The sequence below is a fragment of the Apodemus sylvaticus genome, chromosome 5 (genome assembly GCF_947179515.1).
Source record: "Apodemus sylvaticus chromosome 5, mApoSyl1.1, whole genome shotgun sequence".
In the NCBI taxonomy this organism is placed as follows: domain Eukaryota; kingdom Metazoa; phylum Chordata; class Mammalia; order Rodentia; family Muridae; genus Apodemus; species Apodemus sylvaticus.
This window is the reverse complement of record NC_067476.1, coordinates 86432479-86456868: the sequence shown is the minus strand read 5'-3', so window position 1 is coordinate 86456868 and position 24390 is coordinate 86432479. Positions and strand designations below refer to the sequence as shown.

The following is a 24390-nucleotide window of genomic DNA, read 5'->3' as shown; positions in this document are numbered from 1 at the left end:
CTGGCCCAGACAGACCAGAAGGAACCCATCACAAGAAGTGTTCTTAACTGCTGAGCCACCTCTCCAAAAGTAATATTTTTAAAAGAATAACAAAGGCTGAGGATTGCTCAGTGCTAAAGCATTTGCCTACCCATGAATGAGAATCTAGGTTTAATTCCCAGCATCATAAAAACAAAACTAAATGAAAACATGCATTTTTTCTGTTTGTACTAAGGAGATAAAAGAGATAGGAGGACAGAGTTTTTTCCAAATAATTATTCAGTGTGAACTGGAGGAGCTATTACATAGGGTGTTTAAGTGAAATTGAAATAGAAATTAGTTTAGGGAGGCATGTGGGCTCACACCTGTATCCTAACACTTGGGAGATTGAGACAGATAGATTGCAGCAAACCCAAAGAACAGTCTGGGCTATATGTGTACACACAATTTAAAAGAGGGTGGGGCTGGAGAGATGGCTCAGTGGTTAAGAGCACTGACTGCTCTTCAAAAGGTCCTGAGTTCAAGTCACTGCAACTACATGGTGGTTCACAACCATCTGTAACAGAATCTGATGCCCTCTTCTGCTGTGTCTGAAGACAGTGATAATGTACTCACATATATAAAAATTAAATAAATCTTTAAAATAAGAGATTGGCTTCATCTAAGTGATACATAAAAAAAAATATGGAGAGAGGAGGAGGAGCTGTAGAGATGGCTCAGGTTAAAAACACTTACTATTCTTCCGTAAGTCCCAAGTTCAATTCCCAGAACCCATGTTAGGCACCTCACAACAACTTGAAACTCCAGCTTTAGAGGGATCTGATGGCTCTAACATCTGAAAGCACTTGTATTCATATACACAAACACAACACATATACACATAATTGAAAATAATTTAAAAATAAAGCTTTAAAATATATGAATGATCCAGGCATGGTGGCACAAGCCATTATTTAATCTCAGTTTTATATATATAAATAAAGAGGAAAAGACTAACATTTTTTAAAAGGAATGGGGACTTAGGATTTAATCCTATGCTTAGAATAAACTCTTTTCCATGACCAACAGAGATGAACCTCTATGAAGTATTTTCCATTACTGAATGTATTAACTATAGTTTAGGGAGAGTTAAGAAGGAAAATCAGTAAAATACTATTCAAATATTTTAAAGTTTTACTACTCATTTTAATCAAGTATATACTTAAAAGCAATTAATAGCTGGGCATGGTGGTTCAGCTTATAATCCCAGCATTTCAGAAGCTGAAGCTAAAAGCCTGAAAGCAAGGCCAGCCAGTAGTATACACTAGGACTATCAACAGAGTGTGAGCTAGTGAATAAATTTAAGGTAATAATCCTCCTCCCTAAAATTCTGAGATTTTTCAAGCTTCCATTTACTTAAAATCACTTCAAGTACATGGTTTGCTTTTTTTTTTTTAAAGATTTATTTGTTTTATGTATATGAATGAACTGTAGCTGTCTTCAGACACACAAGAAGAGGGCACTGAATCCCATTATTACAGATGGTTGTGAACCATCATGTGGTTGCTGGGAATTGAACTCAGGACCTCTGGAAGAACAGTCTGTGCTTTTGACCCATGTTTTCTTTTTTTAAATAGATGTTTTAAGTGAAAAATTTCAGTGTATCAACAGAATCAGAGACGGCAATCTGAAAATTGTCACATAGATATCTGTATTTCATAAAGCACATAAATAATTGACAAAAATGATTCCCAAACTCAAGTATGAGAAACAGTATATGGTATAATATTTTAATCAATGCTATATATCAAATAGGACTCTATAATGATGTTGAAAAATTCCACGTTTGAGTTTAGTTACATCTTGACCATCACAGTTTCAGTGCTGGTGTTGAAAGTGATGCTGGCTAGTGTAAACAGGTCTAGCACATAGAGCAACACACAGTACAATGTAACAACTGGGTTGCTGCCTAAAATACCTCTTTAATCAAAATAGCACAGAACAACACATACTCATTTGGTTTTAGTGTAAAAAAAAAAAACAAACAAACCTCAGAAAGTGTGGTAGTAATACACACATCTTTAATCCTGTATTCAGGAGGCAGAGGCAGGCCAATCTGTAAATTCTAGGCTGGCCTGGTCTACAGGGCAATTTCAAGGACAGCCAGGACTACCAAGAAACACAGTCTTGAAAACACAAAAATCAGCCAATCAAACAACAAAAAGAAACAAAAAAAACCTTTAAAAGGGGAGGCCAAGCATGGTGCATGCTCAGAGAGGATTACAATGACTTGGTCTTGTAGTGAGTTCCAGGCCACCAGCTAGAGCTACAAAGTGAGACTCTGTCTCAAACAAACAAAATAGTAAGGTGTGAACCTGGTATGGTATTGCATACCTTTAATGTAAACACTAGAAAGGCAGAGGCAGGTGCATCTCTGTAAGTTCCTGTCTGCTAGGGCTACAAAGTTAGATCCTGTCTTACTCAGAAACCTGAGACAAGAAAATCAGGAGTTTCTGGGCAACCTCAGGTACATAACCAGACCCTGTCAAAAAAGTTTACTATACAACAATATTATTTTAGGCATGGTGATTCATGCCTATAATAGTACTTAGGAGACTGAGTGAGACAGAACTGCTCTGAGATTGTAACTAGCCTAAGCTTCACAGTGAATTCTATGGCAACCCAGGTTACAGATAAGACCCTGTTTCACCAACAAGACAGAATGCATATGACTAGTGTGCCTGAGACCCTGAGTTCCACCCCTAACACAATACCAACTAGTAGGCCAGGAAGCAGCTTCCTTTCTCTCTCTACTTTCCCCCTTCCCGCATGGATGTTTGGATCCCCACCTAGATTCCAAACTTAATGCAAGTACTCTATCATCCTCTCACAGCAAATGATGCAGTGAGGAGCATTGCTGTTAGAGGATGATAGAGTACTTGCCTGGAATACTAAGGCATTAAGTTTGGAATCTAGGTAGGGATCCAAACATCCATGTGGGAAGGGGGAATATAGTTTGTATAAGCATGTTTACTGTATAATGGTCAACATAATGACAAAAATTACCTTAGGAATATCATAAAACATAACATTACATTAGATAACATAACATTATCTACTCTATTGGTTCTAAATAGTTTTCCAAATATCATGAATCTAAAAAAAAAAAAAAAAAAAATACAAGGTGGTACCAAACCCAAATTATCCTAACTGAATTTTTGCTAAAATACTAAGAAAACTGCAGACAGTATATATTTGAAGTCATTTCTCTCTGCAACCTTCTTTCAAAAACACAGTCTACACAGTGAGTTCCTGGCCAATCGGGGATATACAGTGAAACTCTGCCTCAAAAGAAAAATAAATAGCCAGGCAGTGGGGACACATGCCTTTAATTCCAGCACTTCTTGGAAGGTAGAAGCAGACGGATTTTTTTCAGTTGGAGGACATTCTGGTCTACAGAGCTAGTTTCATGACAGCCAAGGCTACGCAAAGAAAACATGCCTCACAAAACTAAAATAAATAAACGATAAAAAAAAAAATAAGAATAGGTCAGAGCAATATTCTATAACTTTCTTAGTGTAAGTACAAACTAAATTGAGCATACTGAATGAATAAAGTATATTACAGGACAGGTGTCACATTTAAAATTAGATGCTAGTTTGGATCTATGTTCCTTTGCTAATATAAATGAACTGTGTTCAAGGAAAAGCAGTATGTATGTGGTCTTATACAGCAATAATCCCTCCAATTTTCCAAAAAACAAAAATCATATTCAATTTAAAAACTTTAAAAAAAAGAGTAAGATGTTGGTTGAAATATTAATCATATTCATTTCATCCCCTAGAAAGGAAATACAAATTAATACAAAGGGCTTGGGATGTAGAGCATGTGGAGCAATCAAGAAAATCACCTTTAAGAAAACCCATGGGCTAGGGATGGGTAAAGCATTTGACTAGCAAGCATGATGTCCAAAGTTCAATCCTCAATACTAACAAAACACAGAAGAAAACGTCTAGCTTGGTGCTAGCACAAACCTGTAATCTGGGAGACTAAAACTGAAGGTTACCCATGGAAAAATAAACCTTTGAGCTGAGAACATGCCTAGAATCCCTAGCAGTTGGAAGATGGAGTTCAAGGCCAGCCAGAGCTGCCAAAGAACCAGTTAACAACAAAAGAAGGAAAAACACAGACAAACAAAAAAAGCAAAAGCTTAACCTTTTGGAATTTGACTATCAAAGCTCTTTTAATCAAAAGTAGCCAAGCTACTAGTTCACTAGATTTAGTGGAACATTAGAAAAATAAAGAACATTCATTTTGTCGCTCTAATTTTATTCAATATTTACAGAATTAAATTCTCAATCAAATTAAAAATAGCTTAAAAAGCCGGATAAGGTAGCATATACTTGAAAATCCAGTACTCAATGCCCAAGAGTTCCAGGCCAGCCTCGACTATAAGGACACCCTATAACTAAATAAATCAAATAAAAAGTAAAACCTCACCGATCCCCTTTTAGAGTTTTTCCCATACAACTGCCAACTGCCCAAACAAAATGACCCAAATTTATAACTGGGTTCAGTTTTAAGAAGAAAGCAGATATGGGATACAGTAAAAAAAGCTTAAAACAATGAACTGGTTTTTAGCAACCATAAAAACACCTGAATACTGATTTTTGCCATTCTACCTGGATATATATACATTCCTTTATATCCAGAAATAGCAAACACAATCTCTACTAAGTTCCTTTTTGCTGTAATTCTAAAAAGGAAAGGATAAAAAAAAAAAAAAACCAACCAAACAACAACAACAAACAGAACAAAGGACAGATCTAGTACCTTTAGGAACAATTATTGCCAAATAAAGTAAGTCTGGTTTTGCTAAGAAATATTAAAATCAAACTAATTTACCTACTCAAAATTGTCTTATACCAAATATCATTTAAAACTGAAGGAACACAGAAAAGGTTACAATGGGGGAAATTTTATTAAACATATAAAAATAACTGGGTTCAAAAACTACACTGTCCAACATATTTCAATATCCTGCTTTCTTCCCAATCTTCTCCCCTCACATCCATCCTGACTTTTACATTATTTAATAATACTGTTCCTTTAAAAAAAGTACTAACAAAATTAACTAGGTTTCAGATAATACTGTAAAGATTTTTCAACTTTCTTCTCATTAAGAAGTGTACCACATTACACATATTTTTCCTGTTTCCTCTGGCCTCCGCAAAATATTTTTCACTAGCAGAAAAATACTGATACATGACTCCTCTGGTTGAAAAAGACTAGCAAAGGCAGGAGTCCCACCACAAGTTCCAAATCAGCTTGGTTTATACTAACACACACACACACACACACACACACACACACACACACACACACCTCAAAAAAATCAGAACAGTCACAATGCTTTTTCTTATTCTTTCTTTCCTTTCTTTTTTTCCTAAGAAAGACTTGCTATATAGTTCAGACTAGCCTCCACCCCAAGATCCTCCTTCAGTCTCTTCAATGCTGGGATCACTGGTGTGTACCACCATGCTTGTCTCTTAGTAGTCTTCAGTTCTATTTAGGTTTTCTCACCTAAATTAAGGGTCACTTAAAAAAAAAAAGTTTTCATTTATATACATGTGCCCAGGAGGCCTGAGAGAACACTAGATCCCCTGAGACTGGAGTTGCAAGTATTTGTGAGCCTCCTTATGTGAGCACTAAGAACTGAACTCCAGCCCTCTAAATTATAGAGTCCTCTTACCCAGGGAGCCATCCTTCCAGTCATACGAGGCCATTTTAATATTTAATTTCTCCAGATTTCCATTGGCCATTGTTTTAAACACCAAGAACTGTACAGCCAATTCACATTTTAAAACCCATCACACTTTTAAAGTATCATGTAATTACTACTTTAGCTAAAGTCAAGTAACACAGCAACTGAGATTTACTTCAATGCAATGAGGGCAGAGGAAGAGCTCTATGATAAATAGACTACACTTTACACGTTTTCTTTCTTTTTTTTTCCCTACGTAAAATCTGCAGTGGGCCTGAGAGGCTGGAGTATGACTCAGTGGTTAAGACCTCTTGCAAAGGACCCAGGTTCAGTTCCCAACACCCAGATGGTAGTTCACAATTGTAACTCAATTTCTAGGGGATCAAAAGCCCCTTCTAAGGTCCTTGAGTATACATGGTACATATACAAACATGAAAACCACTCAAACACACATTTGGAAAAAAAAAAAAAAAGCCAGGTAGCACATACCCCTCTAAACCTAGCACCCAGGAGGCAGAGGCAGGAGGAGGTACCAAGTTTCAGACAGCCTGGTTTACATAAAAGTTTCTTACACTGACAGGGCTATTTAGTGACACTGTCTCAATAAATAAATAAGCCAACTATTTGTTACCTACAATTAATAACCAACTACTCCACATTTGTCAACTGATAGTTATTGAGGACAGTATCAACACAGATTACTAACTGGGGAAAACAGTCCAGTGAAGACATCTATCTGGCAATCATCACACCAACCAAGTAAACAAGCATTATCTAACATTGGCAGTGGAATAATCAGCAAAAAGTGCTACCTTGTTTTTGTTTGATTTATAGACAGAATTTCATTTTTAAAATGGGGTTAGAGAGAAGACTCATCAGTTAAAGAGTAAATAACTGCCCTTCCAGATGGCCAAGTTTGGTTCCTAGCATCTACACTGGCTTATAACTATCTGTATCCAGCTCCGGGGGGATCAGAATCCATGGGCCTCCATGGTCCACAATGGTCTCCTACCCCTCTCTGTTTTAACCTGAGTCCTGGGAACACAGAAATATGCTACCACACATAGCTGAACTTTTGTGCCAGCAGAAAACCTGAAGGGAAAGGTGACTGTCACCAAGCCTTAGTTCAATCTCCAGAACCTACAGAGTGGAAAGAGAAAACCTCCTTTCAAAGGTCATCCTCTGACTTCCACAAGTCTAAGCACACAAACCCTCATATACACACTCACGCTCTCCCACATACATCCATTTACAAGAGTATTTAAAAGACTTGTACTATATTCTATCCAAGATATTTAACTTCAGAACTACCAAGATTGAGAATAGACCTAACTATAAATTCTCTGAGAAATACAGTAAAAGATATATTAAATAGAACCATCAAAAATTCCCCAAAATCTCAAAATGATAAAATAACTGTCTTTTCAAACAGACAACATAGGTGAGAAAGTACAGTCTAACAGGCTGTTTATGAGCTAAGCAAATATATAAAGGATTCAGTGTTTTACCTAGATTATATTTTGATGTTTGGTTGGTTTTAGTTTTGTCTTGTTTTTGAGACAAAGTCTCTTACAGCTCATACTGCCAACAATGACTCCAAACTTATGATCATCTTGCCTCTAACTTCCCAAGTACTGGTATTACTGGTCTTTTGCCGCAAAGCCTGGCTTAATCAGTGCTTAGAAACTACTCTGGGTTGGATTCCAGAGCACCGTGCGTGCTACAGAAGCACTCTTTCCAACTGAGCAAGATCCACAGCCCTAGAAATCACATTTTTTTTTTTGGAGACAGGGTTTCTCTGTATAGCCCTGGCTGTCCTGGAACTCATTCTGTAGACCAGGCAGTCCTCGAACTCAGAAATCCGCCTGCCTCTGCCTCCCAGAGTACTGGGATTACAGGCGTGCACCACCACCGCCCAGCTTATAAATCACATTCTTGAGTCAATGACAAATCTGAATATGGACATGTTACAAACACATCATTATGATCTGAATATGGACATGTTACAAACACATCGTTATGACCTGAATATGGACATGTTACAAACACATCATTATTGAGCCACGTGAACTGGAAAGAACCTATGATCCCAGTACTTGGGAGGCAGAAGTTCAAGGTCATTATCAGCTACAGACTGGGCCAGTCTGCCCTCAAACTTGTATAACACTCTATTTCAAAAAATAATACAGAAGCCAGCGGGGCTCCATATGCCTTTAATCCCAGCACTCGGGAAGCACAGGCAGGCTCTATGAGCTGGAGGTCAGCCTGATCTACAATGGAGTTCCTGAACAGCCAGAGCTGTTAGACAATGAAACAAACAATAATCCCCTTCTGCCCCTCAAATAAAGTATTACTAGATTTTGAGTGGGATAATAGTGTGGTAGTTACATAAAAGCATTAATGTCATTATATAAAAGAATGTTGAAATAGTTTGGACTAAAATGTGATATGTCAACTTTCAAAGAAATGTGTATGGAGAAAGAAAATATTTAGAGGTATACATCAATAGTAGAGCTTGCCTAATATGAGGAAGATCCTAGCTTTTAAGCCACAGCACCACACACAAGAAATATGTGTGTAAACACATATATGCAATTCCATATAATTATATATATCACTACATATATGACAAAACCTGTAACCATTGCTGGATTTGGAGAAAATTATAATGGATGTTCATGAGTTTTTCCTTCAACTTTTGTTGTAAACTGTGCAATAAAATGCAAAGGAGGAATGCCTGTTACTATGCTGAGGCTGAAAAATTGCAATGAGTTCAAGGCCTGCCTGAGTTAACAGAATACTCCTAAAAGTCTAGGTGTGGTGGTGTACATCTTTACTCCTAGCACTCAACAAGGCAGAGTTTCGCTACCTCCATTAATTCAAAGCCAGCCTGGTCTACATAGCAAGTTCCATGCCAGCCAGGACTACATAGTGTCCTGGAGAATGAGGTTTATAAGGTCTCATCACAGTTTTCATAGAAACATCACACCCTGTGTTAATAAGGTTTTTAACTCAGCGGTTGATTGCTTCCCTGCATGCTCAAGGCCCCAAGGTTCAATCTCTAGCTGGGGTGGTACACGATGACCCATAACAAAAAAAAAGTTCTAAAACAAAACCATGGCAATATTTCTGTCTTTACAAATTTATATAAAACAATGAATTTCACACACATCCAATGAAACCTCAACACCACTCCATCTTCAGAAAATAAAAATGCCACCCCGGTAAGAGCAGAAGAAGAGAAACAGTTTTAGTAAAATAGTTCAAAGACACTACATTCGAGGGCACCCTGACTTTAGATAAAATGCAAACGCACTGCCAAGACTTCGAATGGAATTGGTGTTTCGATCACTCTGCCCAAAGTAATTAGGTTCTAATTTACCTACACCATTAACACACTATTTTACCTCACCTGTCAACCTCCAATAATTTCTACTTTATAACCTGGGGATTTGGGAGAAAAGAAAAGAAAAGAAAGAAAGAAAAAAAACGAGCGTATTTCATTGCTATAGCAATAAGAAATTTAGGACTTTGGAGGACCACCTTACTTTTAAAACTAAATATACTAGGATCAAGATCAAAACACACATTTTTCATAAAGTCAGTTTTGTTTTGTTACAATAAAAGGCAAACCCTAGCCTACAAAAGAACCCAACATGGAGATGCAGGCAAGTATTCCCAGATAACCCTAGCACTGGAGGCCAAGGAAGCAAGCCTGTCAGAAGGTCCTGCCTAGTCAGGGCTACACAGTAAAACCCAAAACAAGCAAACAGTAAAAGGGTGAGATCTCATATCTAAATATCCGACTTGTAAAATACTTAGATATCATTCATATCTAACCATTCAAACAGATGGTGACTAAAGCACATTTCCAGTTTCCACTTTACCAAATTCTGCAATGTTTGCGTGGTCGTAAAAGCAAAAATAAAGTGTTCCTAGACAAGAGAGAGAGCGAGTTCACGAAATTCCCCCAAAGCTCGGAATAGCTCTACTTCTGGACTGCTGCTTCGCTCTCTGGGGGCCGAATTTTCCAGATTAGTTTCGTTTTTATTTCTGGGGTCAGCGGACTGGGGAGCAGAAGAGGGAAATACTACTCCCAACGCAGATACACGTTAAAATAATCTGATACTACCGGAACACTAAAATGGTATGAAATAAACCGTCCCGACCGAAGAACTGCAAGGAGCGGGACGAAGCAACGTCTCAGCTATTGTCTAAGTCAAATATTTATTCGTATGAAAGCCACAAAAAAGCCAGACTCTGGGGGTCCTCAGGGGATGTGCTCCCGACTCCCGGGTTCACTACTTCTCCGGGGCCCTTCCTCACGCGAACAGGGCTGGAGTGCTCGCACCCACGGAGCTGGGGAGAGACGAGGTCGCCACGAGGCCCCACCGCTCCCGATTCTCACCTGCTCCGCGGCTGCGTCTCCTGACATGGCCTCAGGGGATTACAACGAATACACAAGCCGGCAATGGGAAGCTAGAAAGGAGAAATTAAACTAAAGACAACCCCACCAAAACCAGGAACGCTACCCCCTGTCCCTTACAGCCAAAGCCACCGCAAAAATCGCCACCGCCCACTCAGATATGAATTAAAATGGCTGCGCCCCAGCCGGCTGAGGGGGTGTGAGACGCTTCCGTATTCACTTCCGGGACAATGGGCGGGGCTGAGGCTCAACTCCCGGATTATTGGAGGTGCACAGGCGCAGAGCGCTCCCAGGGGGCGGGCTCAGTGCGTGAGCTAACGTCACTCCCGGAAGTGATGACGCCGCTGTCCAGATTTCTGAGGACGGCGGAAAGATCCAGCCTATTGGCCTGGGAGCTCCCGCGCTTCTTAGAATTTAATTATTGACTTGCAGAGCGGAGCTCCTCCCTTTTGAAGCCTGACTGCCAATCCGCGCAGTACAGGCAAACTGACCATTTTAGGGAACAAAGTTGAGACTCAGTTGAATACCTCTTAAGTTTAGGGGATAAGGAATCTACTAAAGCGTTCTGAGAGGAACAAATCAAGACTGTACTAACTTTTGCTGTCGCCGTTCACTGTCAGACCCGGGATTTTAGTTCAGCGTCTCACCACGATTTTTTGCCCGAAAAATTGCGATGATAGTACGCAATGGAGTACTATTCAGCCATTAGAAACAATGAATTCATGAAATTCTTAGACAAATGGATGGGGCTGGAGAACATCATACTAAGTGAGGTAACCCAGTCTCAAAAGATCAATCATGGTATGCACTCACTGATAAGTGGATATTAGCCTAGAAACTTTGAATAGCCAAGACATAATCCACATATTAAATGGTGTCTAAGAAGAACGGAGGAGTGGCCCCTGGTTCTGGAAAGACTCAGTGCAGCAGTAAAGGGCAATACCAGAACAGGGAAGTGGGAAGGAGTAGATAGGGGAACAGGGGGAGGAAAGAGGGCTTATAGGACTTTTGGGGAGTGGGGAGCCAGAAAAGGGGAAATCATTTGAAATGTAAATAAAGAATATACCGAATTAAAAAAAAATTGCGGTGATAGTGCGGAACGAATGTTGCTTTGCATCCAGACTTCTCACCTCATTAGAGGAGTAACCTGGGCAATTTGCATTATCTGCGTCTCTGTTTCCTTGGGTAAAGAAAGGAATAGCAACAGCAGCTGCGATTTAACTCAAAAGTAAAAGCTCTTGTTTGGCTTAAGAGTAATTAAGAGGTTGCTGAGCGGTGGTGGCGGCGCACGCACTGCAATATTTGATAATGGAGTCTGAATATTTCAGAAGTCTCCCACAATGGGTGTCAATCTTTTAAACTGTTGTTGATGTAACTGACTTAGAAAAATATCCACAATAAGCCAGGATGGTTCAAAGAGTGAAGGTGCTTGCCGTGATGAGTTTGATCCTGGCATCCAATGAGTTGACAGGATAGAACCAACTCCAGAAAGTTATTCTTTGGCCTCTACACATGCGCTATGGCATGTAAACTTCTGCACTCACAAACACACAGGCACAAGATAAATATATAATACTAAAGATATCCACGAAATTAAGCCAAAAATGTACAAAATATAAAATAGCTTGTGTGTATACGTGTGCATGTGTGTGTTCACCAAAATATTTAAAGAGGTTATTGTTAATGCCGCAGATGCAAGGAGAAAGACCACCAACCCAAATCATGACCAAATTAAAGCAAGTTTTTTTGTTGTTTTGTTTTTTAATTCATACACACAGACTGTCTCTAAGGGCTGGATCCAAGAGATCAGCCTTGGATGTGGGGAAGATGCAGGCTTTTGTCGTCCAGGGGTAGAGGGTTGCCAGATGGAGGATTTTGCAGACAAATAGGAGAGGCCACAGAAGCACAGTATAAGCATAACAAGTTGGTCTTAACAACCTGAAACCAAGCTGCCAGGCGGTCCTAACAAGGTAGTCACAAGAAGGCAGGTGCAGCAGCAGGTGAGCACAATACACTTCTGAAACAAAGATGTGGTTGCCAGGTGAACAGAACTACTGAAACAAAGGCGGGGTTGCTGCTTCGTGGAATAGTCCATATAGAGCTGTTAGTAGTTAAGATGATAGGTGAGACATAGCCCAATCCATGAGAAACAGAGATTCGATCATAAACAGGAATAGTTTGTCTTTACTGTAAGATGGCTTTCAAGTCTAAAATGGAGGCAGGCTGGTTTATGTTCTCTCTAGGTTTTATGTTACATTTTGGGGGGGGGGGGATTGTCCTTTTGTTGTTGTTATTGTTTTGTTTTTTGTTTTTGTTTTGAGACAGTTTCCCTTATGTAGTCCAAGCTGGCCTCAATCTCACAGAGATCTGCTTCCCAAGTGCGGAGACTAAAGGCATGTGCCTCCAGCACCCATCAGATTTTGTCTGTTTTATTTTATTCTTTTACATTTATCATTTGTTTTTGTGTGTTCAGCCAACCCATGGGGATCTGATCTCTCCTTTCAATATAAATGTCCCTAGGATGAAACTCAGGTCGTCAGGCTGATGGCAGTCATCTTTACCAAGTCCTCACTGGCACTTTGTATTTGTTTTGGAGACAAGAGTCTCGGGTAGCTTGAACTTCTTATTCTCTTGACTCCACTTGTAGAATAATGGGGCTAGAGGCATACCACTATGCCTGTTAGAGCACAGATGCTCTAGACAACAAGAACCCACCATTCCAGCCCCTGGTTCTGGAAAGACTCAGTGTAGCAGTATAAGGCAAAACCAGAACAGGGAAGTGGGAAGGGGTGGGTGGGAGAACAGGAGGAGGGAAGGGGGCTTATGTGACTTTCAGGGAGTGGGGGGCCAGAAAAGGGGAAATCATTTGAAATGTAAATAAAAAATATATCGAATAAGAAAAAAAACAATAAAAAAAGAAAGAAAAAAAAGAACCCACCACTCCTTATAGCCTAACTCGTGCCTTCATTACTCTGCTAAACTCAGATACCTCTCTCCTATAAAGTCTACATCAATAATGAATTTCCTCTGGGTTGCTGCTGGATCAAGATATTTGAGGCTTGTCTTAGGGTTTCTATTCCTGCACAAACATCATGACCACGAAGCAAGTTGGGGAGGAAAGGGTTTATTGAGCTTACACCTTCCACATTGCTGTTCATCACAAAAGGAAGTCAGGACTGGAACTCAAGCAGGTCAGGAAGCAGGAGCTAATGCAGAAGCCATGGAGGGATGTTCCTTACTGGCTTGCTTTCCCTGGCTTGCTCAGCCTGCTCTCTTATAGAACCCAAGATCACCAGCCCAAAGGTGGTATCACCCACAAGGGGCCCTCCCCACCTGATCACTAATTGAGAAAATGCCCCACAGTTGGATCTCATGGAGGCACTTCCCCAACTGAAACTCTTTTCTCTGTGATAACTCCAGCCTGTGTCAAGTTGACACATAAACCAGCCAGTACAAGGCTCCTCAATGAAAGTAGTCTGCATTATTAAAAGACCCGATTACCTGAAATCCATCTCTGCATATTTATAGAAAAACCTAGAAAGAATATTATTTGAAACAATTCCTAAAGCAAAGCTGAGCATGGTAGTGCAAGTCTTTAATCCTGGCATTTAAAAGGCAGAGTTAGTGCCAGGCAGAGGTGACACATGCCTTTAAACCAAGAATTCAGGAAGCAAAGGCAGATGAATCTCTGAGTTCAAGACCAATCTGGTCTGCAGAGCAAGCTCCAAGTTAGCCAGAAACTATATGGTGAAAGGAAGGAACCAACTCCTTCAAGTGGTCTTCTGACCGCTACATTTGAGCTATGGCACATGTGCAGCCATCCATTCACCTAAACAGATACACACGATAGATTAGATAGATAGATAGATAGGTGAAAGACCTACCACTTGAGGAGATTAGCATTTTTGGCATGTTTGTGTCATATGCATATATTTACAGACATATTTGTGGTGTTCTTTCCTTGTTTTGGGTTGGTTGGTGACTTTTTGAGACAAGATCTCACTATGTAGCCTTGGGTGGTATAATACGAGACTACCCTTCAAGCTACCACCTGGGCCTGCTTGCAAAAGGTCATCACAGCTGGATCCATTGACTGTTTACCTTTGCTGGATGAAGAGTTGGGAAGGGTCTCGGGGCCCTTATCTGAGTATCCTCCCACTCCTCCCAAACTGTTGAATGAAACAGTTGAAATGCAATTCTGTCCTAATTGTATGTAACCTCTGGATCTTGAGAGAGGGACCCGAGACTACAGGAAGAGAAAGGGGTCCGTCCATCTGTGTAGTCGTCATCCCTGATGGGTGCAGCCTTTCCAGTATGAGTGCTTTAAATTCACCTAACCCCTTCCTTAACCCCTGTCCCATTGCTCCTTAGGTAAACCTAATAAATTCATTGGCCCCTACCTGGTGAACATTGGTGTATTTGTCCTCAGTTTATAATTGGGACCCTAAGAGGGTCTTACACACAGTGTCTCCATCTATCCCCTAGAAGGAATTTTAGCAGCATTAGTTTCAAATTTGTGAGGATCCTCCTGCCTCTGCGAGCTGCTACATATGGCAGTTTGTGGGGTTTGGGCTTTTGTTGTTGTTGTTGTTGTTTTGGTTTTTTGTTGTTTTATTGTTGTTGTTTTTGTAAAATAGTTTAAAAATAAATTCTATTCACCCTCCAAATGAACCAGTTTGTGTCTTCTGAGAATAAGGACATTTTCCTTCACATTCACAAGACCATTTATCATATCCAAGAAAGCTTACAGTTATTTCCTGACATCAATTATGATCTAGTTAACTTCCACATTTTCACATCTCTTTAGACAGTGATTTGGGGGATATGTGCTGGATCAAGCTCACCAACTTCTGAGCACTAGCTACTGAGCTACATTCTCAACCCCCAAAATGTGTTTAAAGGAGGTTTCTACAAATCAGCATTCAACCGAGTCTCAGGAATTATGCTTAATTTCATTTCATTTATGAAAATTTTCACCTTTTGGGTTTTTGAGACAGGATCTCTCTGTGTAGCCCCGAATGTTCTGTTCTGGAACTCAGTTGTTAGACCAGGCTGGCCTGGAATTCATAGAAACCCACCTGCCTCTGCCTCCCCAGTGTTAGGTTTAAAAGTCTGTACCACCATGCTCAGCCCAGGGATGAAATTTCTTGACTTTACAGTTACCTTGAAAAGATTGTCTTAGTCAGGGTTTCTATTGCTGTGATGAAACACTCTGACTAAAAAGCAAGTTGGGGAGGAAAGAGTTTATTTGGCTTATGTTTTGGATCACTGTTGTCATCAAAGGAAGTCAGAACAAGAACAAACAGGGTCTAGATCTGAGGGCAAGAGGTGATGCAGAGGCCATGGGGGATTGATGCTTACTGGCTTCCTCCCCTGCTTTTTTATAGAGCCTGAGACCATCAGCCCAGGGGTGGCCCATCCACAGTGGGCTGGGCCCTCCCCCATCATTTGCTAAGAATATACAAAACCATCTTATGGAGGCAGAGTCTTTCTTTCTTTCTTCTTTCTTCTCTTCTCTTCTCTTCTTCCTCCTCCTTCTCTTCCTCCTCCTCCTCTTCTTGCTCTTTTAGTTTGAAAAACCTTTTAAAAACAGGGTTTCTCCGTGTAGCCCTGGCCATCCTAGAACTCTCTCTGTAGACTAGAACTAGGCCTCAAACTCAGGGATCTGCCTGCTTTTACCTCCCAAGTGGTTGGATTAAAAGTATGTGCCTCAAGGACACCGTCAAAAGGACAAAACGTCAACCAACAGACTGGGAAAGGATCTTCACCAACCCTAAATCCGACAGAGGGCTAATATCTAATATATACAAAGAACTCAAGAAAGTAGAACCCAGAGAACCAAATAACCCCATTAAAAAGTGGGGTACGGAGCTAAACAAAGAATTTTCACATGAAGAACTTCGGAGAGCTGAGAAACACCTTAAGAAATGTTCAACATCATTAATCATTAGGGAAATGCAAATCAAAACAACCCTGAGATTTCACCTCACACCAGTCAGAATGGCTAAGGTCAAAAACTCAGGAGACAGCAGGTGTTGGCGAAGATGTGGAGAAAGAGGAACACTCCTCCACTGCTGGTGGGATTGCAAGATGGTGCAACCACTTTGGAAATCAGTCTGGCGGTTCCTCAGAAAACTGGGCATGTCACTTCCTGAGGACCCTGTTATACCACTACTGGGCATATACCCAGAGGATTCTTCAGCATGCAATAAGGACGCATGCTCAACTATGTTCATAGCAGCTCTATTTGTAGTAGCCAGAAGCTGGAAAGAACCTAGGTGTCCTTCAACGGAGGAATGGATACAAAAAATGTGGTATATTTACACAATGGAGTACTATTCAGCCATTAGAAACAATGAATTCATGAAATTCTTAGACAAATGGATGGAGCTGGAGAACATCATACTAAGTGAGGTAACCCAGTCTCAAAAAATCAATCATGGTATGCACTCACTGATAAGTGGATATTAGCCTAGAAACTTTGAATACCCGGGACATAATCCACATATTAAATGATGTCCAAAAAGAATGGAGGAGTGGCCCCTGGTTCTGGAAAGACTCAGTGCAAGAGTATAGGAGAATTCCAGAACAGGGAAGTGGGAAGGGGTGGATGGAAGAGTAGGGGGAGGGAAGAGGGCTTATGGGACTTGCGGGGAGTGGGGACCCAGAAAAGGGGAAATCATTTGCAATGTAAATAAAAAAATAAAATAAAATAAATTGTTTCAAAAAAAAAAAGCATGTGCCTCCATCACTGGCAGAAAGGATCATCTTAAACATTCCTATGGTGAGACACAATGTCTTCTGGATCCATACTTATTTCTTGAAGTGTTTGGGATTGGATGTAGGCATCTCTTCTGTAAACATCTCCCGTGTCAATGAGCTATACTCTCAGCCCTACATTTATCTTAATAACTTTGCCACTGGTGCTAACTCAGCACCCACAAGTCCTGACTTAAGTGTAACTGTTATAAAAAGATTCTAGAACTCATGGAGCTGACCCCAAGGAGATCTGAGATTTTTGAGGACAGTCTGGAATTATATAGTGAGAACTTTTGGGAAAAGAAGTCAGAGAACAGAAAGAAAAAGGCACTTGCAATGGTTCTGAGAATCCCCAAGATGGCAGCAAATACAATTTACAGCTAATGACTAAATGGATATATCTCTATGTATATATTTATATGTCTATATCTACATATTTCTGTTTATATAGCTATCTACATATCTATCTACGTATCTATCTATCTATCTATCTATCTATCTATCTATCTAATTATCTATCCCAAATTCACTTGGAGGCTAGCATTATGGTACCAAATATAATCTCAGCACACAGGGTGCATGAAGGTCAGAAATCCAAGGTCAACCTTGGTTACAGGTGAGTCCAGTATTCGATATATGAGACTTTATTTCTGAAAACAACAACAATAAAACAAAAGAAAGAAAGAAATGAAAGGAAGGAAAAAAGAAAATCTATTAGAAATTTTAATCAGAATTCTAATAAAAAGTCATTGCTGGGCATGGTGATAAGCTTGGTGTCTGGTGTAGCAGTACAGACTTGGGTGTTATTTCTCAGTTAAAATATCTGGTTAACTGGAGGCGGTGGCATACATCTTTAATCCCAGTACTAAGGAGTCAGAAGTCAAGGGATATCCCAGCGTTTGAGGTCAGCCAGGTTTCTAGGGAGAGACCCTATCTCAAAACGACTATAAAACCAAAAAGAAAAGAAACAAAACAAAAACAAGCAAGCAAGTAAACAAGCAAACAAAAGCCTAGTTACACTTGATCATCACAAATGAATATAAATCACATTTGCTACAAATACTTGCTCTAAATATATCAGGTATGGCCAACCTCTGCACCCGTGCAGCTGATTCTTTCCATTTCTGACTTCTTTTTTTACTTTGATTTATTTCAGAGAAAAGCTTGACAGGCACATGACTTCAGCTATGTAGAGGGATGGGTGAATATTTCAAAAGCCTGTGTAAGAGGGACACAGATATATCAGGGATTTTATTTTTAAAGTATGTGTAGCTCTTTGAAGAAATGAATTCTCAGTATACTGATAGAACTGTCTAGAATGACTTATCTTGACTTAGAATGCTGACTGAATACATTTTTTTCATACTTGAAATTTAATCTGACTCTCTTACTTGAATTTAAAATATTTTAAAGTTAAAATAGGTCTGGATACTGTTTAAAAACACCAAGATAATCAATTATATTTATCTATTTGTTTATTTAGACCATGAGTCTCACTATGTAGTCTCACTGTGGGTCTTACCGGCTGGCCTGGAACTCCCTATATAGACCAGGATATTCTAGAATTCACACTAATCTACCCTGCCTCTGCCTCCCAAGTACTGTGATTAAAGGTGTAGGCACTATACCAAGCAAGAAACTGTTTGTTTGTTTGTTTGTTTGTTTGTGTTTTTGAGTGTATGACTGCTTTGCTTGCATGTATTATGTGCTCCATGTATGTTTGGTACTTGAGGAGTCCAGAAGAGGCACTGGATCCTCAGAAACTACAGTTATCAAGGATTATGAACTGCTGTGTGGACGCTGGGGACTAAACCCGGATCGTCTACAATCAGGGCCTGCTGTGGTGGCACGAGCCTGTAACCAAAGAATTAAGAGATTGGTGTGTGAGAATAGAGAGGCTGAGGCTAAAATAAAACAGAGCTTGAGGCTGCCTGAAAACAGAGAAAGATGCTGTCTCAACTACCCCTCCCCCCACACACTAAAGAAAACATCAGACTGGGTACAACCCAGAGCTGGAGGGCTTGTCTGGGAAATGAGAGGTTCTGGGCTCAATTGCTAGCATTGGGGCAGGGTTGGGGGAGTTCAAAACCCTAGAACAATACAGTAAACTGAGCAAAAAAACAAAACAAAACAAAAATCATCATTTTACTATTTCAAAAAAAAAAATTTATTCACCCTGGACCTCGAGGAAGCAGGCACAGCCTCAACATGAAGAATGGCCCCAGCATCCTCTATAAGCCTCAACCAACCCTATCATCGGTGCCAAGGATCATGCGTCTATACAAAGGAATGTGGCCAAGACTGATGATGTCACGGGAAGGTTTAATGGTCAGATTAAAACCTATGCTATCTGTGGGGCCATTTTGCCAGATGGGCAAGTCAGATAATTCTAGTCTCCAGCTAGCTAAGGCTGGTGGTATCTGAAGGAACCTGGGAGTCATCACAGAACATATTCAGTCACCAAATTCTGAGCACAAAGGGGTTTATTACTCTGGAGTGACAAGCGGCATGGGGTTTGTCTCTGAATCAGACAAAAACAACAGCAGGTGCTTTTGTAGGCGTGGGTTTTAAGGAAAAAAAGGGTAAGTCTGTGCTAGGGTCAGTGGGTGTCCTGGTTGGACAGGTTAGCCAGCGTAGCTGAATAATGAATTTTGATTTCTGGACCTTGGTGTTTTGATAAATGGAACCTGGTCTTTTGGTCAGGCATAAGGAAGTGGCGAAATAAGGGAATAGACCTCGGGGGCTGGCTAAATCCAATGGCTTAGCAAGGAAGGGGGAAACATGGAGGACCCTGCCAGCTCCATTTTGCAATGTTTGGGTTTGACAGAGAGCTCTTCAACATCTCTCAAAGAACTTCTGAACAGAGGGAATTGGGGAATATTTGTCATAAGTAAACATGAGAAACCAAATAAACAAACAAAGACGCCTATTTTTAAGCTAGCCTGGTTCATATAGCAAGGACCAGGGAAGGAAGGCTGGAAGGAAGGAATTTTTTTTTTTAATTTCCTATGATCTCTTTTCATATTTAGTCCTACGCATGCTTCTCCCACTGTAATATAGTTAGACAAGTACTAATGATTCTGTGGAGAGTTATTTGTACTTTTAAAAGATATGATGCCCCCAGGCAGTGGTGGCGCACTCTGGGAGGCAGAGGCAGGCAGATTTCTGAGTTCGAGGCCAGCCTGGTCTACAGAGTGAGCTCCAGGACAGCCAGGACTATACAGAGAAACCCTGTCTCAAAAAAACCAAATCCAAAAAACAAAACAAAACAACAACAACAACAACAAAGATATGAGGTCTTTGGTGCTGAAGATCTCACACACCTTTGTTGCAAGCCGCAGAGAAAGGAAACTGGGATGCAGTCTGGCTCCTCCCGTGGGCTAGTGGCTGGCTTTCACAGTTAGAGGATGTGCTATGCGGGTGGCTGGGCAAAAAACAAATGATATCAACAGTTTTAGGCAACTGAGAATCCCACAAACAGCAACTGTGTTCTGTTCTCTCATCTGTTTCCTCACTTTTTATATGAGTCTGTCACTTAATGACTCATTTAAAATAGAAGTAAGTTTGTTGTTTAATTTGTATGTACGTTTAAGTATATGTGGTGGTGGTGGTGGTGGTGGTGTGTGTGTGTGTGTGTGTTGTGTTCATAAGCCATAGAGAGTGAACTATCCTTCCACTATAAAGAAGTCTCTAGGCTTGGTGGCAAGAGTCCTTACTGGCTGATAACCTTGCTGGCTTTTCAATAGTTTGAGACAGGGGTCTCATTTAGCCCAGGATAGCCTCAAACCTTAAACAAGACAGTTCTTGGCACTAACCTTGAGCTGCCGATCCTCCTGCCCCTCCTCCCAAAAGCTGAGAGTAAAGTTGAGCCCGCCACACACAGCTTAGAGGTGATTTTCAAAACAGACTTAAGTAACTCTGAGAAGTACTTGGTGGGTTTTAAAAGCAAGGAACATCCTCAAACTTACCTCTGACAAGCTTCGCTGTTGTACTGTGTCATGAGACCTGTACAAAGGAAGTATTCACTTTCTGGGAGGAAAGAGATTATCTACAATCTCCATAAATCTACATTTTTAAAAAACTGCATGCTTGTTTTTAGCACATGCAGTTTGACCAACAAAAAGCTCTCGCATAAGGCTGTGGGCCTCAGAATCCTGGTGAGATGCTACTAGCCAGACACTCCCCATTATCATACCGCGGATGTGACTTTCATCCACAGACACTTCTACGTTCCTGGCATGAGGCCCCAAATATTTAAACTTCCTGATGGTCATTTCATTATGTTCGCTAGTTTTAGCACACAGAGGCTGGAATGTCCTCTCCTGGCACAAAGAGTTCTACTGGAAGTCTAGAGAAAATAAAGTGTCTTCCTACTTTAGTGACTAAGGAGAAAACACTTGTGGAAAGGGGATAAAAGCTAGTTCCGAGAAGTATATGCTTATTATCTGTGGGTCAGTTCCTCGGAACTCTTTGTTAGTGAGGTCATACGCCTTGTTCCAGTTGGGGCTCATTTATCTCTGGTGGCTTCCTTAATTATAGCATGTACCCTAACTCCGGCCAACTGTTTAACAAAAATCTTTTCTTGAGCGTAAAAGAACCTAAAAGAAGAATGTTTTAGAACTGAGGAAAAGGCTCCACTGGGAGAGGGGCTTGATCCCAGGGCCACTAAAGCTGACCAGGTATAGTGAGTGACACATACCTCCAATCCTAGCCCTGGGGAGGTAAAGCAAGAGTATCAAAGGCTCAAGGTCATTCTAAGCTAACTAGAGAATTCAAGACAGCTTGAGCTGTATGAGAACCAAAACCAACCGACCAACCAAACAAAAAAACTATATAAATCCATCACTTGAAAAACACACAACAACAAAACCTACTACTTAATTGACATTGAACTAAAAAAGGGTTTTTTTCTTTTTCTTTCAAAAACGGTTCTCATTACTTTCCCCTGGCATATAACTATATATAATTGTTTACATAAACCAGAGTGGCCTCACATCCACAGAAATCTGCCTACTTCTGCCTCCTGAATTTTGAGATTAAAGATGCATACCACCACACCTGGCAAGTAACATTTCATTTTCAACTAGATACTGACTAGGAGTATATATGAAGACACTGCCCATATCACACAGGCAAATCAATCCATAAGTGAATCTAGATGAACATTTAACAAATCTGCCTTATTGGTGGTAAGTCCCCAAATTTGTTTAATAGTGTCTGGATCAATATTCAAGTACAGCCTCCTTTATATTTTTTTTTAATTTTCTTTACTTTTTATTGGTTCTTTGTAAATTTCACCTCATGTATCCCAATTTCACTCATTTCCCTCTCACCTCCCACCCCCTCAATGAAGAAAAAAAGAAACTCATTGTGGTAGCTGTAGTGTGTCCCACAGAATACACTTTTGTCTACACTTCTTTGCTTGCAAATGTTCACAGCAAAGACTTGCTGGTCTGCTTCAAGGCCCCTGGCTCCTGCTACGCTAGCAATTCTGGAACCTTTCTGGAACTCCTCTCGGATATCCTGCTGTTGCCCCGTGTTATGGAGATTCTAATTTTGAAACTGTAGAACTGGCCTCTCCATGTTCTCCAGCAGTTCACTGATGGAGTAGATATCGGGGTGGGCCAATTCAAAGCCCTTGACCTGGGCCTGAGAGGAATCTGAGCTGGCCAGCCTGCCAGCTCTCCTGCTCTCACACCCTCAGGGCTGGCTCACTGGCAACGCCCACAATCAGGGCCAGCTCTACCCTGCTGCCTGGGCAAGGTGCAGGGCCTGCTCTCCCAAGTGTTGCTTGTAGCTGGTGAGGGACAGGACCAGTTCTCCCACCTGCCATAGAGGATGAGAGATGAGGGAGAAGAGGAGGGTGTTTCTCCCTCTTCTGTGCCACCACACAGGAGACAAGAGACAGGGCATGTTCTCACACGCTCTGGCGTCAGGGCTGGCTCACTGGTTGCCCCTACAACCAGAGTTAGGTCTACCATGCTGCCCAGGTAAGGTTTAGGGCCCGCTCTCCTGAGTTTCAGCTGGAGAGGGGCAGGGTCAGTTCTCCTGTTCTCATGACCCCCAAGGCCAGGTCTCCCACCTGCTGCAGGTGGTGAGAGGCAAGGTGGGAGGAGGACATCTTTCCCTCATCTATGTCACCGCAGGGGAGATGAGTGACAGGGCCAGCTCTCCCACACTCATAACCTCAGGACAGGCTCACCCTCAATTCCCAAAATGTCAGGGGCCAGCTCTCTCAAGTACTGCAGCTGGCTAGAGGTGTGGTCAGCTCTGCTGCCCGAAGGACCACCTCTCCCACAGTGCCCAGGTGAGGGGCTGGGGCAAGCTCTGTGCAGCTCTCAGACACCATGTCCTCAGGCTTCAGCCCAGACCAGGGACATCTGCCTGGCCTGTGGTGGTAATAGACCCCAGCCGCTGCAAGGCCACAGACCCAGATGAGGCCCCTGGTGGCAGCATAGGTCAGGACCCCACCATGGTCCCAGGTGGTACCGCCAGCTACTCACATGAGGCTGCTGTTCCTCGTTACCCTTGAGTCTCCAGTTCTGCCTCTCTTCATGTGTCCACATCCTCAGTTTCTTTTTCTCTTCATTTCTTCATCACTTAATTGCTCCTCTTAGTGGCACTGGGGTCTCTCAGTGTCTGGGGTCACCTCAGGAGTGGTCTCAGGAGTGCTGTGCCCTGCTTGTGCATTATGGCACCGGGAAGGGGTCATTTAGGCTATGGCCTGCTGCCTCACCTCACATACCTGCACGGCACTGGACTGGTGGTCATCTCAAGCTAACTCTTTTTAGGGAGTGTTAGGCTACTAATCATTCAGGGTTCAAGGTCAGAACCCTGAGTGTAGACATAGTCTCTATCCTCTCCACCACCTATGGACACACTTGTGACACAGCAGCCACACCAACAGTGCCTCTAAAGGCAGGTAAGTACAGCCTTCTTAAGTGGAAGGCCTGTGGCTGGGGCTATAGCTCAGTGAATAAAGCCCTGTGTTCCCACCCTAGCACATCACACACAGAGAAGCAAAAGATTTTATGTAAAAATCTGGACTCATGAGTTTCAAATAAAAATCATTTCCAACAACAATCAAACAAAAACAAAAACAAGAACAACAACAAAACCAAAACCAATGGAGACTGACCTAATTTGGCTCAAGTGAAAAGACCCAGGGTGTCACCTTCTTATTTCATTCAATCACCAAACTTTTACTCCTTTGGCTCCCTTGGTCACATGATTTCTCATGAACTAATTAGTGCTACCTGTGCAGTGGAAAGAATGAGATACATTCCTTAGCATCTAACTTGGGACTACAATCACATTAAAGTTGGTTAATGAGGATTGATGTAGTATTGTCCAAAGGTAAACTAAAATTCAGTTTTTTAGTAAAAATAACTCTGCAGTGACCAGATTACAGAATTCCTAGAACTTAGAAAAGTACTTTTTTGGAGGATGATTCCAGGGAAGGTTGGCACATGGGCCTGAGAGA

At 41.2% G+C, this 24390-nt stretch overlaps 1 protein-coding gene and 1 non-coding gene across 2 annotated transcripts in view; both read right to left on the bottom strand.

The window, feature by feature from the left end:
• The window catches only part of Cstf3 (cleavage stimulation factor subunit 3), a 76597-nt gene extending 66234 nt beyond the window's left edge, over window positions 1–10363 (bottom strand). Inside the window, exon 1 of the mRNA XM_052183121.1 lies at window positions 10131–10363. Within this exon, the coding sequence (XP_052039081.1) occupies window positions 10131–10157 (27 nt within the window). The 5' untranslated portion in view covers window positions 10158–10363. The remainder of the gene's footprint in view (window positions 1–10130) is intronic.
• A 13337-nt stretch (window positions 10364–23700) lies between these two features.
• On the bottom strand, window positions 23701–23830 carry LOC127686552 (small nucleolar RNA SNORA17). Its single transcript, XR_007978167.1, has one exon. It is a non-coding gene; the product is annotated as a small nucleolar RNA SNORA17 (small nucleolar RNA).
• Between the last annotated feature and the right edge of the window lie 560 nt (window positions 23831–24390).